Here is a 17,530-nt window from a genome sequence, read left to right as displayed (position 1 = left end):
AAAGTGCAAGAGTAGCCCCACACAGAGCTCATTGCAATCATCAAGTATTGAACATGACTAATGCATGAATCACTTACCTCACCAGCTTTCCCTGATGTTAAAATGGTGAAGAGAGACATGCCCACCACCTTGAGTCGTATCTCCACTGGAAACTTGAGTTGAGGCATAGCAGATGGAAAAGTTTACTCCTTGATAGTCCAAACAAAGTCCTTCCCCTGCAATTGGACTTTCAGTGTGCCCTTTAGGTGGATATGATTCATTGTCCTAATAAAGGACAGAACCACTAACATATATGTAATAGACCAGACCAGCCTTCCCCAATATTGTAGTATTGTTTTTTGGACACAAAGCCCCTGGGCAGCATGCCTGAAGGCTGGGGATGATATAGTCCCAAAACAGCTGGAGGGCACGAGGTTGGTGAAGGCTGAGAAAGGCAACAGTTTATGCCATTGCATTTGAAGTGTGCTGCAAAACCCCTGACATCACTCACTCAGTAGAAGCTCAACATAAACAGAGCTTTAGAAATCAGTACAATGAGAGCTGCCCTGTAGTAACTCTAGCAGTCAACATAATAGTAATTCCACTAGACACTCTCCCTGCAAAATTATAAGTTAAATTACATGGAAGTGGGTTTCTGTGATAAGACATTGTGAAAATTAGGTCATGTTGGGTTCAATTGCCTCTTACTCAGATATCTCACTCTCTTGCCCACGGAGTATGTGATTATCATCATTACCCAATTAAAAACACTGCTGTGGAGTGACAAGACTGGCAGGGCATGAATAACACCTGACATGGGGGATTCCTTGAGCAGACTTTTTCCTGCTTATTAGACTTCTCCCCTTACATCTCATTTAACACTGTGAGAGCTGGTATATTAACATTACCATTGTCATATATTTTGCAGAAAATCACTGCTTCCCATGCCTGGACATCTGTCTCCGAATCCTGGCTTTTAGAAATGATCCATATAGCTCAGTATTTTCGACACTGACTGGCAGTGGCTCTTCAGAGTTCCAGTGAGGGATATTCCTAGCACTACTTTGAAATGCCAGAGGTTGAACACGAGACCTTCTGCATGCAAAGCAGATCTCCCACCACATTGCTACAGCCAGAAACAATTCTCCTCCCACAAACCATAGCTCTTTTGACAAAGGGAATGCATGACCATTATTAGAATATATCCTTGAATCTTGTATATTTTACGCGCTTAGTGGCCGGCCAGCTGAAATCGCACAAATTAAATGCACACCGGGTGGAGAGCTTAAAAGCTCTTTCCACGCTAGATTTTCCTTGCTTACTAGGCTCTAGGAAGCTTCCATGAGAGCCTCTCAGAACTCAGTAAGCAAGGCAGAAAGCTCAAAAGCTCTCTGCTTTGCATGGAGGTCAAGTCCCTCTTTGTGTACCTGCTTCAGAAAGGTAGGGGTGGCCGTTGCGGGGTGGTTCCAGGGTTGTTCTGACTGTATGCAATTTCAGCTTTACATACAATTGCCTGGAAAGTAATCTCCATGCAGGCTGGGAATTGTAACTCTGTGATGGGTAAACTACAATTCCCAGGATTCTTTGGGTGGAAGCTACATGCTTTAAATGCATGGTGTGTATGCATGTATTGTTACAGTGTGGAGTGCTACTACCCATTATTCCATTCCCTTCTTCCAACAGTCTGTTAGCCTTGTGTGGCCACTGGGCATCCTTAGTCTGCATGGGCCTATTTTGGGTCATCTCTCCCACCTCAAAAATAGTTTGTACTTCTGCAAATCTTGGGGTTACCCAAGCCTTCTAATGCCTCCCTCTTGTAAATTAATGATGTCATATTGGACACATATACAGTTGTACCTTGGTTTACAACCATAATCCGTTCCGGAGGTCTGTTCGTAAACCAAAACAGGTTGTAACCCAAGGTGCCCTTTTGCCAATGGGGCCTCCCCCAAAATTTTGTTCGTAATTCGTAATCCAAAAAAAAAAAGAGGGTTGTAATACAAAAAAAAGTTCACAAACTGGGACACGCACTTCCGGGTTTGACTTTTTGGAATCCAAAACGTATGCAAACGAGACTGTTCACAAACCAAGGTACCACTGTACTATTTATTTATGCATGCATGCATGCATGCATTTATATCCCACCTTTTTTCTCTAAGGAGCCCATGATGGTGTTGACTGGCCCAAGGTCACCCATTGAGCATCATGGCTGAGTAGAGATGTAGAGCCTGGTCTCTCAGGTTCTCGTTCAGCTCTGTAGCCACTACAGTGTCTCTCATCAGGAAGAAACTAAACAGTGTGCATTTGGGTGATTGTGATCAGAACCATGCATGAATACAAATCAGTCATTTCACATGATAGGGATAAAACAGGCATGCAGGTTGTGCTTTGAATTCATGAAATGGTCTACAAATGATATAAAAATGGGAAGGCAATTCAAAAGTTGAACAAATAGGCGTGCTGGTCATTCTGTCTGTGGGTGGATGCCAAAGGTGTTCATTCTCTTGGGTCCCTAAAGAGACCCATAGACAAAGTGAATTCTGCAATATGCAAGTATGCTTATCTTTGCCTTGTGTTTTTCCTCTCTATTTCTGTGATGGGAGCATACAGTTCCCAAAGAATTATGGGAACTGTATTTTGTTAAGAGTGGTGGGAATTGTAGTTCTGAAAGGGGTGTGCTACAGTTCCCAGGATGCTTTTTTTTTAGGAAGCCAGGCGCTTTGAATGTGCCTTTAATGTATGGGGCCTAAACATCCCTTATCCAGTTCCCCAAATGTCTCCATTCCAATCAACCTTAAAAAATAAAGCAATAAACAAAGTTATTTTGAACAGCAGAGTTTTTGTCATGCTTTATGACAGCACCATTTAGACTATGGATGAGAGCCATTTGGAAATGTACATCTGATGTGCTTTTTTTCATTAAAAAAGAAAGACAGAAAAGCCAAATTACATTGTAGGGTTTCTCAACACACAAAGAGGAAGTATGTTTGCAGGATGCAAAAGTCCTGGCTGGCTTCATTGTGTTATTTAAAACACTCACTTTAAATATCATGAACTTTATATAATGATGAGTGAAGATGTTGCATCGTCAGTCAGGAGTTTTGTTGTGTGCGTTTGTTTCAATTCATCAGTCAGCTCCAACGGCAGTGCCCTTTCCTTTCTCTGGCATTCATCTCTCAGCTGAATGAAAAAGAGTAACGTTATTGAAATACCAGATTGCACAGAAGCCAAATGGTACTGAGGTGGAGTGTGTGTACGTGCATGTATGCAGATTCAGAGCTAGTTTTGCAAAAAATATTGAAGGCGCAATAGCAGTCCCATCTGCACTGTGCATCATTCCACTTAAAACAGCCCAAAAATATTGGGAGCTATAGTTTGCTAAGGGGGCTGAGAGTTATTAGGGGACCCCTATTCCCCTCAGGGATGCGGGTGGCGCTGTGGGTTAAACAACAGAGCCTAGGACTTGCCGATCCGAAGGTTGGTGGTTCGAATCCCAGTGATGGGATGAGCTCCCATTGCTCGGTCCCTGCTCCTGCCAACCTAGCATTTCGAAAGCACGTCAAAGTGCAAGTAGATAAATAGGTACCGCTCCGGCGGGAAGGTAAACGGTGTTTCTGTGCGCTGCTCTGGTTCGTCAGAAGCAGCTTAGTCATGCTGGCCACATGACCTGGAAGCTGTACGCCGGCTCCCTCGGCCAATAAAGCGAGATGAGCGCCGCAACCCCAGAGTCAGCCATGACTGGACCTAATGGTCAGGGGTCCCTTTACCTTTTATTCCCCTCGGAGAGCTATAGTTCCCAGAGCTGTTTAACAGCCAATCCCTCTTCCTAGGGAACACTGCAAATCTACCTTTGCAAAGTTACGGGTGTGTGTTTTTTTAATTTTGTAAAAATTATTCCTTTGTTTGAACAGACAGGGAGCAGGAACAAGAAGGCTAGTCACAGCAGTGAGCCCCTCTTTGAGCTGATACCAAACTCAGATGAATTTCTTTCTGCCTCTCTATTTCATACATGATGTTTCTCTATGCTAGTTCATACTCAGTTCTTCAGTCTGTCCCTGAATTCCTGTTGCTGGGAATCACAGGGGATGAAAGTGCTGATGCGGTTTGATCCTGCAGGTGAGCTTCCAAGGAGGCACCTGTCTGGGAACTGTCAGAACAGGATGCTAGACTAGAAGGGCCTTGGGCTTGACCTAGTAGGGCTCTACCTGTGTTCTTCCCTATGCCCAAGGATGTTTGGTGGTGTTCACACAGCCAGAAAAACTGTACCCCAACACTTTCCAGATGCTGTGTGGAAACTGAACCCCCATTAAGATGCCATCACTGAAAATTGTTTTTATGTTCTTAGACAACAACCTACACACATATAGAACATTTGGATAAGGATTTTCTAAACGTTTCTGCTGCTCAGCTACTTCTTCAGTGCCTGTTCACTGACTGGCCTGAGATAAAATGGATCAGAGTAATTTCTTAAGTGTCATATTTGCTAATGAACAACACAAAATGTCTTTAAAGCATGCCTTTCTCCTGTTGCATGTTTCTGTTTTCCTGAAAGCTTGCAAATTCTCTTTTAAAAACTCATCCCTGTATAATTAGCACTCGTTACATGCTTTTTTATTCAACAGTTTCTTGAAATCTCTGGGGCAAGCACTTATTTACCATTGGGTTAACACTTTAGGATACAGTCAGTCTCGGGAGTTAAATCATGACTACTGAAGCTGCACTAACATGTGATCTGAATCGGTAAAATGCAAATACCAGGATCTAGGTTTTTAAGAAATGTTCCTCTGTGGAGACCACAGTCTGCGAAAGGGCCATAGCCCTGTGATAGAGCATATGTGCTTGCAGAAATTCCCAGCTTCCATCTCTGGCATCTCCAGATAAGGCTGGGACAGACCCCAGTCTGAAACCCTGGAGAGCTGCTGCCAATCAGGGTTGACAATACTGAGCTACATGAACCTGTGGTCCGACTCAGAAAGAGGCAATTTCCTGAGTTCTGCCGAATATTAAATAGGAAAGTGCTGTGTAAAGCAGTATGAACATTCGAAGCTGCCTTTTTTTGAGCCAGACCCCTGGTCCACCTAGCTTAGTATTGTCTACACTGACAGATATCCTTGTCTGAAATCCTGAAGAGCTGCTCTCTAGCAGCCCTGCCTGAAGATGCTAGGGCCTTCTGCATGCAAAACAGGTGCCACTGTGCCACAGCCTTTTCACAGTAGGCATGTGATTACTCTTCATCCGTCTCCTCCTGCTATGTGCCGGTATGTGCCCCTTATGTAATAATCCCACCAAGCAGTGCCATTCATCAGGGATGATGGGAGATGTAGTCTGATACCAACTGGAAGGAAACAGGTTCTCCACGCAGGGGCATAGCACAGTCCACAGGTGCCCGGGGCAGGTGTGGGTGTGCGCACTTCCCAGGTGAGGACAGAGCATGCTCATTCAGCCCTTGCTGCTGCTGCTGCTGCAGCTGGGCATAGGCATTGCATGGAAGATGAAGAGCACCCTTGGCGCTCACCAAGCCACTGCTGCCGCCAGTGGGAGCAGGGTGCAGAAGCTGAAGAGCACCCTCTACACCCTGTCTCCATTCGTGCGCGGGTCTGCCCGTCAACTGGTGGGCGGGAGCAGGGCGGGGCGCTGAGGGTAAAGAACACCCTCTGCACTCACCCAGGGGGCTCACGTGCTAGAGGCATGTGGGGGGAACCTGGTTCATGCCCCCCATGCTTCTGCTCCCGGGGCCACAGCCCTCTACCCCCCCCCATGCTACACTTTTGTCTCCATGCTGGGTCTGGTGGGCACAGTGCTGGCCTGGGACCAAGGGCATCCTGGGTTCAAATCCATGTTCAGTTATGTGATTCTAATTTACCTCAGGATTGGTGTGTGTGTGTGTGTGTGTGTGTGTAGCTTTGTAGTTTTCACCTCAGCTACTATCCTGCATGATTACCAAAGATTCCTAAAATTGTGTGAAAATTTATTACGCACTTCTGAAGAACATTTTGAATTTTTAAAAGATTTTGAGGTGTTCCTGCTTTCCTTTCCTCCTTTTTTCCTTTCCAGGTTCACTCATGGACAACATTTATGTTTATTTTTATTTCTGTAATCATTTATTCTCCACCACTAGGGCTTGGGAAGGGGCCCCAAAGGCAACTTACAGCTATAAAGATATATACTAACAAATGGAATAAAAGAGAAAACATTAAAACAGAGCCATCAACACACAGCCAAGCACCAAAGGGAGTTCCAAACAAATCAAATGCTTGGTGGAACACAATATTTTTGAAACCTGCCTAACAAAACAAAGAAACAAGCAACAATAACCCCACCACGGATCCTCTTCATAATGGGAGTTCTGTAGCTTGGATAGGAATTGGGGAGAAATTAGATTCAGTTCACATTTAAAGGTGAACTTTCCAAACCAATAATGAAGCCAAAATACAGCCAGCCTTCAAAATTTGCACATCCCTGAATATGTACTGAAGTTCTCCAGCCATGGAATGTGTGTGCATATAAATGCACAAATTACTGAAAATAGCATACAAAAATGAACCATTTTAGGCTAAATTGGATTGAAAGGTGTGTATAGTAGGAGAAAGTAAAATGCTGGTGAGTTTTCACGAGGACCCTCTAAAATAATAAAAATTGCAAACTGATGTGGAAATGTGAAGAACCAAACTTAACATTAAATGCTAGATAGAGACCTAGCCCATCTGGAGAAATGTCTGACTACAGACAAGGACTCATTGGGAATAAAGGTCTGAAGAGAAGGGAGCTGAGAAGGATTAGCTGAGGTTGGTCTGTGGTTCCAGCAGTTCCTGCTCAAAATTTCCAGTGCTGGGGTGCAAGAGTTTCTAGAACAATATGTACCTACCATGGACATAGCCAGGATTTATTGGGGGGGGGCAGAACCTCAGCTAGTTAAGTATTTTTATTGATGTGCTTGATTGGCATCTGCCGCCCCCCAGCGATGCCCATGGTACCTGTTTGTGCCCTACCTGCTACTGGACCTCCTGCCTAAGCTCAGACTTTAGCTCTCGCTCAATCCTTTGTTGTGGCTTCTATTTTCTTGGACTCTGACCTTGGGCCAGCCCTGGATGCCCCTTTAGTTGCTTCTCCATTGGTATTGCCAACAGCATTTGCCTTGTTTACTCAGAATCCCAGTGAAAACAGGACACTGCTAAACCTGGATGGTGCACATGAAAAGGCCCTATTCCATTCCCTAGGCAAATGCACTTCTGAAGATAGTGGTTAATGGAACAATGACTCAGAGGGGGTGGTCTTTCAATTATCCTGGTCCCAACTTCTATGGGGCGTTATAGGTTGATATCCAGTTTCGAATTGCACTTAGAAATGAACTGGAAGCCCCAGTTGGTTTGGGACAAAGATACAAGAAACGTAGGAAGCTTATTTACTTTGAGTCAGCCCTGGTACATCAAGTGCAATACTGCCTACAGTAGCAGTAGCGAAGTTTTTTCAGGGGCTGCATTCCCTCAAAGTAAACCTTGTGAGGGCCACATGCCAAAGGCAAAACTAGGTGGAACCATGGATATGACCGTTGTGCAGTAGGTTACATTACAGCTGTGTAAAAACCAGAGGTTTCTCATGCCCATGCCCACTTCTCCAGCCTCCATTCAGGCAAGCAAGAGACATCATCACACTTCAAGGATGCATTCTGACCAGGCAAAAGCACTTGTGGAGGGTGCAGTGGGGGTGTGGCCTGCAGAGTGTACATAGCCTAGGAGAGTTGCAAGGACCTAAGGTTTGACCCTGACCTTGAAGTTCCCCACCCGTGCCCTAAAAAGAGTGGCTTCGGCTCTCCATAGCATGTGGGGGTGTCATACTATCCCCATTGGTGAAGAAACTGACAAAGCACAGACTCACTTCATCCAGTGCTTGGGGAATTGGCTGACTTATCTGAAATCCAGCAACTAGAAACTGTTAGTATTGTCTACCTCTGATAGCGATAATAGTCTCTCTTGGTAGGAAATTGGTATGCTCCCTGGGTAGCTGGAGAGGGATGAATTATGGGCAGGCACGGTGGCTTGTATTGTTAGCATGAGAGCTGGGAAAGCAGATTGCTGAAAAGCAAGCAAGAAGAACAGACGGAGATGCCAGCAATGGTTTGAGTGACTAGAGAATGCAGGTACTCCCTGCATAATGCTATCAGGTTGAATTCCTACTGCCCTTGTCTACTAAGCTAGCCACTAATGTATAAGTGGTCTGGATAGCTGGGAAGGTATATGGGAGGTATATGGGGTTGACTTAGTTGGTTGGTTTTGCAAAAAGACGTATCCCAGGTGCAGGGCCAGATTTAGGTTTGATGAGGCCCTAAGCTACTGAAGATAATGGGGCCCTTTATATGTCCAGCTGTCCTTTGTCAACAACAAATCGTCGCTGTTTTTTGTGTTGAATATATGCTATACCTGTATGGTAATTTATGGACCTAATAGGTATCTAAAGCCATTTGCACATAACAAAATATGTATTTTATCAAAATAATTGTTGAACTGAAATACAATTAAGAAGAAGTATATTAAAAGTGAAATACATCATAGGAGCATACACAACACAAAACACTGTTGCTGTGCGTAGGTTTTATTTTGTTTTTTATCTTATATTTTGGAAATGTACATCCAGGTTTTTTTCCCTTTAATTTTTTTGGTGGGCCCCAAGAGAGTGGGGGCCTAAGCTATAGCTTGTTTAGCTTATACGTAAATCCGGCACTGCCCAGGTGTACCCATCAGCCACATATGTTGCTGGGTCTTAGATACCCTAGCTCAGAAATATGAGTCTTGAGGGTTTCTAATGCTGGGTGCAAATACAGTACAAGCATTATGCCTACATTTTTCAGCATGTCTCCAAGGGTCTGAGTGACAGGTCTTCTGGAGCTCTGGAATGGGCAAGATGAACGTGGAACCATGGGTAGCTGGTGTCTTGACTTCAGAGTCCAGCAAGGACCAGAACACCAGTTGGTGATGAGAAGTGAGCTGAGTCAGAGGTTACAATATCAATGGCTAAGGAGCCAGACCACGTTTCTGGCTGAGTCCCGTCACTCGTGTGCTAGTAATCAGGAACCCAAGGCTGGTACGGAAGGAGTCCGCTGAACAAGCTACAGTATTTGTTTTAATTAATTTTTAATTTAATTATTTTTTATTAATTAAAACAAATACTGTAGCTTAATAAAGTAGGTGTTCTTTTTTTAAAAAAAATAAAATTGTTTCCTAATGGTCCTTACGGATTTTAAGTCCCATGTTATTTTATCTGTATGCTGAAACCTAATTTGAGGTGACAAAGGTGGCCCTGTAAACAGAATCAAGAAATAATCATAATAAATTTTCTCTTTGCTTGTGCATTTCAAAAAGATGTCTGAAATCCCAAAAAAAGTTTAAATGTTTGCACACTGCTGTTTCATTGTGTGTGTTTTAAATGTACCAAATGTCTCATTTGCTTTCAGAATTATGGTCTGGAGACAGAAAACCTGCGAACTCTTTCCCACAAGCTGAATGCCTCCGCCAAAAACCTCCAGAACTTCATCACGGGTAGGAGGAGGAGTGGCCATTATGATGGCAGGGCCTCCAGAAGACTGCCAAATGATTTTCTTACCTCTGTGGTTGACCTCATTGGTGCTGCCAAGAACTTGCTTGCCTGGCTGGACAGGTAATTGAAGTGTTGTTGTTTCTTAAGACATGTTTGAAAGATACAAGACTGGCTTTGTATTTTCTGCCTTTGAACCTCTCCAGATGTTCTTGTGGAGTATGGTGGTTAATGGGTTAACCTCTGGAATGCCCTGTGCCTGGGAGGGACTTCTACGGGAAGTCACGTAATTCCTTTGTCTGTGTGAGTTACTTTCACTTTTCTCCGAGAGCAGAGGAGAAAGCAACAATGTGTTCTAGCTCTGATGGAGTTTGCTGTATTTGCTTGTAAATAAACGCTGTAGAATAGGTAGAAGTACAGTGTTTTGGACTATTTCCTTCTCCTTCCACACGAAGGCAACCGCTGCTGTTCTGCTATTCTGCCTTAGGTGAAGTTTTCCCAGAAGACTGCTCGGAGGGGAAAGCAGTGTTTTCTACGCAGGGAAAAGCACTGGACAGGCAGAAGTTCCAAAAGTTCTTTTCATTGTGCATGCACAGCGATTTGTGTTCATATAATGGTAGCAAGCCAGCTATACATGCACTGCTTTGTTTCCTATCAGTGCATGTCTCCCTGAAGTTTCCTGCTGAACTCCTGTAACTTGTTATGCAGCAAATGTTCTAGATTGTTGTTGCTTTTTTGCACGTTTTGTTTTGTTTAAAAACATTTTTCAACCATTTAGTAAATTTCTAACTGGTGGACATTATGTACGATATGAAAATAGTATCTGTGAAAACAAAGATACAGCCCAAATCTGGTAAAAAACACATCAAGACATGAAAGCAAATAATACATAGATTTTGGGGGCTGATACACATCAATCATGGGCCAATGTTATGGATCAGGAAAAGCCTGGGCAAAAAGATAAGTCTTTACAAGAAGTCTGAAGCAACTAGCGGTTGCTGCTTCACCCATGGTGGCAGAGCGAAATACATTCCACAGAGGAGGAGCAATAGCAGAAAATGCCAAAGTACGTGAGTGCTTCCCTGAATAGTAACAATGCTGGAACCTTGGGGAACCATTTCAGTGAAATGATGGGTACCGTAGATTGTCCAGTATAAATCCACCACTTAATGCACTGTTATTTGAGTGAGTAACGTTGCAGCAAAGAAACACCAATCTGGAAGGTTCCCTTCCCTCTGCAACATTCAGTTTCCCCATTGTTCATTTGTCATGGCTTGAGGTGGAGTTTCAGGACCTGGCTGCAGAAATGGGAGTTGTTCTCCAATAAAAAAATAATTGAAATATCATGATCAGCTCCCAGAGTGATAGGATTCTCAGCAAAGACTTAGCTTAGCTATGGTCAGGTCTGTGTCAGTTTCACGTGTGTTTGTTCATATGGGTCTTCCATCCCATTTTACATTTTCATATAATATCATGAAAAACACTTAGAGGGATACCTCCTCCTCCTCCTCCTCCTCCTCCTCCTCTTCTTCTTCTTCTTCTTCTTTTTCCATTAAGTGGTATGTAGAAATCTTGTTAAGTCAGTTCAAATAATTAAATTAATCTGTGATTTTTAAAAAAATAAAAAATCCACATAGAAGGCAAATTTAAATAATTATATATCAATGCATTCATTTCTGAACATGTTTTATCCTTAATATGCATTTATAATGCATTTTGGTATGCTTTTTTGAGCTGGGAGATGTACTGCAAAATTCGATGAAGTGTAAAATGGGAAGGATGGTGATTTTCTGATGTGCATTCCTGTCTGTGAGGTACAGATGATGTTGATTTGCTTAAACCTGTGAACCAGACAAATTTCTCCTCCATCCTTAAGCAAAGCACTATACCTAAGCAACACCACAGGGCTATACCAGAGTATTTACTGGTGGCCTCAACTGCAGTAAAGGTGCAGTCTGAAGCAGGTGGCTATGACTGCCCACTGTTTAACATTTCCCACAACTTATAAACATGAATATAAATAAATATTCATTAGGGCTTTACACTAGATCCAGCCAAATCATGAATCCCAAACTGACCTGGGCTTCAGCTGCATCAGGTTACAGCAGCCCCAGCTTGAATAGGGTCCACCCAGAGTGTTTAATCAGGTCTGCATTGCATGACTGTACAAGGCCCCTGAATCAGTTCAGGACCTGGATCTAGGTTGGACTGTTTCCAGGTTGGATCAGGACCCCTCCCACATGATCACACCCCAAATCAGATGGGAGGGAGGATGAACACCTTATCATTAATTCTCTGATCACCTTATCATTAATTCTCTAGGTGGCCTGAGTATAATACAGTCATACCTCGGGTTACAGACGCTTCAGGTTGCGTTTTTTTGGGTTACGGACTGCCGAAACCCGGAAGTACCGGAACGGGTTACTTCCGGGTTTCGGCGGTCGCGCATGCACAGAAGCGCTAAATCGCGCTTTGTAGGCACAAAGCGCAAAAGCACCAATCGCAACCCGCACGTGCGCACACGCACTGCTGCAGGCTGCAAACGCTGCGGGTTGCGAACGTGCATCCTGCACAGATCACATTCACAACCCAAGCGTCCACTGTATAAGATTTAAACAAGAACACTAAATGCCAAAGTTTGCATGAAGGAATGGAATGACACCCAGCAGAAAACTCACATTACATTTAAGAGCTAAAAACCATCTCAGCACTAAAGTGAACCAACAGGTATCATTCAGGGGAGACCAAAAGTACTAACACCTGTCTTTAAAGATGGTAGAGCAATCTTTAAAATATTAAGTGTGTCCAGATGATATTAAAAGGATGTTTCAATACGGTTCAAAAGGCCTGGAACTTATTTACTTTTAAGTATTTGTACAGTGCTGAAATGACATTAATTTGTCCAGCTCATTGAAAACGTCTCTGCTATAGATGTTCATTTGGTATTGTTTTTAAATCTGACTTCAATTATTTTTGTAGTTTTTAAAACTAGCTTTTTATTATATGTTTATAATAAATTGCCTTGACACACATGTAGAAGGCAATTCACAAATAATATGTTTTTTCCTTTTCACTGACAAAAGAAAAGGGCAGAACAGGGCACATGTTGGGCTCAACCCTGCTCGAGATGGTGAATTCTAGGTTTACCTGGAGTGAACCAATTCATATATCATTGGAAGGTGACTGAGCAACAGTCTTATCTGCTCTCCAGGAGATAAGCAGTTATTGCGCAGGGAAGGTGATCTGCCATTTGTCAAGCTGGAAAAGGAAACATTTTCAGGCTGGATTCAAATTCAGGCAATCTCCCACCACCCCACCACTCTGCACCTCCCAACAATTCTTGAGTCTATCATTTGCAGCAAGGGTGGGGAACCCTTGGCTCTCCAGATGTTGCTGAACTACAACTCCCAGCAAGCATGGCCAATGTCATGGGATGGTGGGAGTTGTAGTTCAGCAGCATTAGAGGGCCTCAGGTTTCTCCACACCTGCTTTGCAAGCATAAACATAAGGATCAATCTAACTCTATATTGTGATTGGGTCTCCAAGGACTCTGACAAGAGACACCAACTTTTCAGTCTGAATTTCATCGTATGTGTGTACACCATCCCTCAGTTATTTATATGTTTGTTTATACTTACTGAAATTAGTATTCCACTTAACTGTAATTAAAACTTCTCACAGTTTGCAAAGAACTATAAACGGAGACTATACCCTGCTAACTCAGATTGTATTGGGGGACTGCTTATTTCAAACACTCACTCACTCTGCCCTCCTTCCTGCACATGTGTATTCAGAATAAATTCTTACTGAGTTCAATGGGATTTGCTCCCAGGTACATATGTGTATACATTTGCATACTATCCCATATGTGGATAGTAAACATTCCTGTTGCATTATATTTCCTCATGCAGGGGAATTTTTTGAAGTGCAGGTGCTTTCAGTCTTTTCTTCTTTTTCTTCTTCCTCTCAAACACATGGAAGACTGTGTCATGTGCCCATTTGAATGTATGGACTGAATTTTTTTAGCGTAAATGCCAATGAATAAACACAGGACCCTCTGCTGCTTTCACAGAGCTTTGTGAAAGTCTTGTGAAAGAATGTGCACAGTCCCATTTTTAATAATTACAGTGCAAGAAGCCAAGATCAATGTAGGCAGTTGACTAGGTCTTGTAGAACCTGCCCTTTCTTTGGCCTATTAATAGTTTGGCATATTTCCATTAATACAGTGCAAAATTGTACAAAATCAGTGTGTACATGGTCATTAGTCAGACTCTCCTTATAGGAAATATGAATAGTGCATAGCATTAGACTGATTACCGGAACTGTAAATGTGAAGACTCCTAACTTGCTTTCTCTTTAAATCCCCTATTCTTAATAGGTCTCCATTTGTCAGTGTGACAGAATACTCACTGCTGAAAAATAACATTGTTCAACTGTGCCTGGAACTAACAACCATAGTGCAGCAGGTAAGAGCTAGTTAATCTTCTACTAAATTACTCCTAAATTACTTCCATAGTGGAAGGACGCAGATATGTCTCCTTCCTTGGCTGCTGAGGCCTCTGCACAGCTTTTGTTGCGCTTAGGCAAAGCAAGAAACATCAAAGCAGTGGTTTCCAGCAAAAATGGGTTTCCTCAGCTTACAAAGCCTGACCCTTAAATGTTTCTATGGTTTAAACTACAGGAATTATAGAGTTCAAGAACATATTCCAACCAGGCAAAATTACTGAAGGAGAATGCAATAGAAGACCCATAGGAGGACATGGCTTTGGGAGAGGGTGTGTGACTCAGAAGGTGGTGTGGAGCAGGACTGTCTCAAGGGCCAGGTAGACAGGATTGGAGGGCCGCATTTGCTCCCCCCACCACCTTCAGCCTGAGGTTTCTCAAAAACAATGCTCCACACAAAAGGCCACAAATTGTTTAATTAACCAAAGACCTGGGAGAAGAGGAATGTTTCTCCCTAGTTCCTAAAGACACCATTAAAGACACAATGAAGACACCAGGTGAGCCTCCACTTCCAACATCATTGAAAACTTTCTACAACTAAAGCCACATTGCAGAATTATAATTGATTTAGTTCGCAATATGTAATAATGACGGAAATACAAAGTGCCACACCACCCAAAAAACTCCTAATTCATGGAATAGCTTCATCATTTGTCCATTTGCTGACCTTTCCTTCCCTAGAAATCACACTTCAAAACTCACCTTCGCAGCGAAGCTTTTGGCTAAACTCAATGACCCCCATATCCTACTGAAGGAATGAGGAACCTATGGTTGGTGGACCTCAACTCCCATCAACTTTGACCAGAAGCATAGTGTGGGTGTGGGGTGCCGTGAGTGTCATGGCCCCAGGCACAATTTTGAGAGGGGGCACACACAGGAACCCCCACAGCAGGCACCTTCATCGGAGCCTGGCTCTGCACCCGAAGAAGCTACACCAGGCCTGTCCCGGGGGAGGAGAGCAGGCGAGTGGGTGGCAGCACAGCTGCCCACCCGCCTTGGTTGCAGCACACCTTGCACCCGGTGGCAGCGGCCGTTGGGTCACTTCTGACTCAGCAGTGGAAAGCAGCCCTCCTTGACCGTGGCGAGGCATGCCCGGCTGCAGTGGCTCCATCACCAGGTCAGGTCAGTGGAGAGAAGGGGAGTCAGTGGCAATGCTGCCACTCACTCTCCTGGGCTGTGAGGCACTGCTGAGTCATGTCTGACCCGGCAGTGGAGCGCATTCTACCCTGATCCCAGTGAGGTGTGCCCAGCCGCAGCAGCTCCACCTCCACCACTAGGTCAGGCCTGACCTGGTGATGGAGAGCAGGGGGACAGTGAGCAGCAAAGCTGCCATCCGCTCTCTTCGGCCGCGGTCTGGCCGTTGCAGCTCTGCTGATGGGTCAGGCCTGACCCAGCAGTGGCAGGCAGGAGGAGAGTGGGCAGCAGCTTCCCCACCCCTCTTCTACCCTGAACTGCAGGGCTCGGGGGGGGTGCCCTCTGTGCCCCGCCTTGGGGCGCACCCTGCTCGCCCACCTCAGGCAGCATGAATGTACACTCTGCCGCTGTCTCTGACTGTTGGCCATAGTGTCTGGGACTGGGGGGAGAATGGAGCTTCCAACAACTTCCAACAACTGTCTCCTAGCAAATGCTGTCTGAGGCAGCCACCTCATTTTACCTAATGGTAGGGCTGGGCGTGTTATATGTTGTTTGTCCCATATCTATGGCTAATTCAGTCTGCTGAGTGCCTCTAAGCATAAGAGAGGAAGAAAATTATATATTTCTGACCAGCCTCTTCACAGTTTTTGTCATTCTATAAACCTATATCCCATGTCCTCCCCTGCCTATGTTTTTCCTCAACGTAACCCTTTGGCCTTAAGTAAATGATTCTATTGTTTAATTAACCATCTGACTACCTGAGTTTTGGCCCTTTTCTAAGCCGTTCACAGACTGCCTTTATACATTTGGGGAGAAAGCTCCGTCTAACCAATCTCTAATTTAAATGAGGTGGGTATAGAAAGCAAATAGATTTTTCTGTTGTGTGATATGAATCCCCAATCAATCTGGGCAAAGAACGCTTTGTGTTATCAAATAGAAAACCATCAGATTTCTCTGCCCAGGCCTGGTCTGTTCTTTGAAATTAATTCATTCCACTCTACAAAACAGGGGGGAAATTTTCAGATACACTCCACAACTGAAGGCCTTTATTCTCTGACCTGAAATAATTAGGTTTGCTGCAAAGGAAATTTGAGTTGCCTTTCTGATGCATAAATTAAAAGGAATGATGTTTGATTGGCATCGTTAGCTCAAAAGCCCAGCTGCGATTGATTTATCCTCTTGGTGTTTGAGAGTTAAATGGAAGCCACGTCTTCTAAAATGGATATTCCATTTGAAGTATTTTCAACTAGTACAGGCAGTGTGTGTGTGTGTGTGTGTGTGTGTAAAAAAAAGAGAGAGAATTGCCTTAGGGTCCAGACGGGCAAGCTGATTGAATGCCTTCCCTTGCTACAGAAATGAAAACTTCAAAGGCATACTTGACCATCAAATGTATAGAGAGAGAGCCTTCCATATTTTTGTGCTCCTTGGATGATTGGACTGTGCCTCCGTAATTTCAGCTTTTGTAATCTTTCTGCATCAGAAGTGTGGGCGAGTTTCACGTTTTTGATAGCTGGGGAACCCATAATCACCAACTGAAGTCCTTCCATCCCAACCACCATACCTTACTTAATTACTAGCTGGTTACTTTAATTACAATATTTACACACACACACACACACACACACACACACACACCATCTTTCTACATTTTAAAAATAAAATGTAATCTTTTCATAAATGGGTGGTAAAGGTGGTGACCATTTCATGCAGGGGTTTCATTCCCAGCCCCTTTGTGTGTAGCCAGAGCACACATAAGTATGCCTCACCCCCGCCCCACACCCATTCTGCCCTCTTTCTGGTCCAAAAGGACCCATGCATTGGTGATTTTGTGTCAATTGGACACACTTAAAATGGTTGTCTACACTTACCTTTTGTCCCATTCTTTCCAGGCACAGGTGCACCCTTTCCAAGTCTTGGTCTGAACACTCTTTTTTTGCCCTGAAGTTTCCCCCGCGAAATCCCACTCTTTAAAGCTGAAGTGCAACAAACAGCAATGCGGGTTTTCCCTGAATTGCCATTTGCTCTAATTCAGCTTTAAAGAGCAGGTATTCACAGTGGAAGCTACGGAGCAAAAAGAAAAAAAGGGGGGAAAGGATGCTTGGACGTGGAGCTTTAAAGTGTGAGCTATAAGTGTAGATAGGCCCTAATTTCAGACCTATTGAAATTAATGGATGTAACTTAGTCATGTTCATTAATTTCAGTGGGTCCATTCTGAGCAACATTCCATTGACTGCCACTCATAATTTCCAAAGTGGTTCATAAAAATATAAAATGAGTTGCCAATACAAACCAATACAAAGTTTTTTTTTTTTAAAAAAAGCAGAATAATAATGACACCATAGGTGGCACAGCATATGGAAGAAGGAAAGGAAACCTAATTGCCAAG

The 17,530-nt window shown here is 43.7% G+C and overlaps 1 protein-coding gene across 8 annotated transcripts in view; it reads left to right on the top strand.

Moving 5' to 3' along the window:
• Nucleotides 1-17,530, top strand: part of LOC310698004 (connector enhancer of kinase suppressor of ras 2-like) — a 314,798-nt gene that overhangs the window by 110,113 nt on the left and 187,155 nt on the right. For 6 of the 8 annotated variants that reach the window (XM_083484631.1, XM_083484632.1, XM_083484630.1 and 3 more), the window contains exons 3-4: nucleotides 9,428-9,630; nucleotides 13,886-13,973. In XM_083484631.1, the coding sequence (XP_083340757.1) occupies nucleotides 9,428-9,630; nucleotides 13,886-13,973 (291 nt within the window). Of the gene's footprint in view, nucleotides 1-9,427; nucleotides 9,631-9,815; nucleotides 10,574-13,885; nucleotides 13,974-17,530 lie in introns of those variants that run through there. The other 2 variants (XM_083484634.1, XM_083484633.1) reach the window with 2 other exon arrangements.

Source organism: Podarcis liolepis, assembly GCF_965112155.1.
Source record: "Podarcis liolepis genome assembly, chromosome: Z".
Lineage (NCBI taxonomy): Eukaryota > Metazoa > Chordata > Lepidosauria > Squamata > Lacertidae > Podarcis > Podarcis liolepis.
The sequence above is the reverse complement of the archived record's forward strand: the minus strand, read 5'-3'. Positions and strand labels throughout refer to the sequence as shown.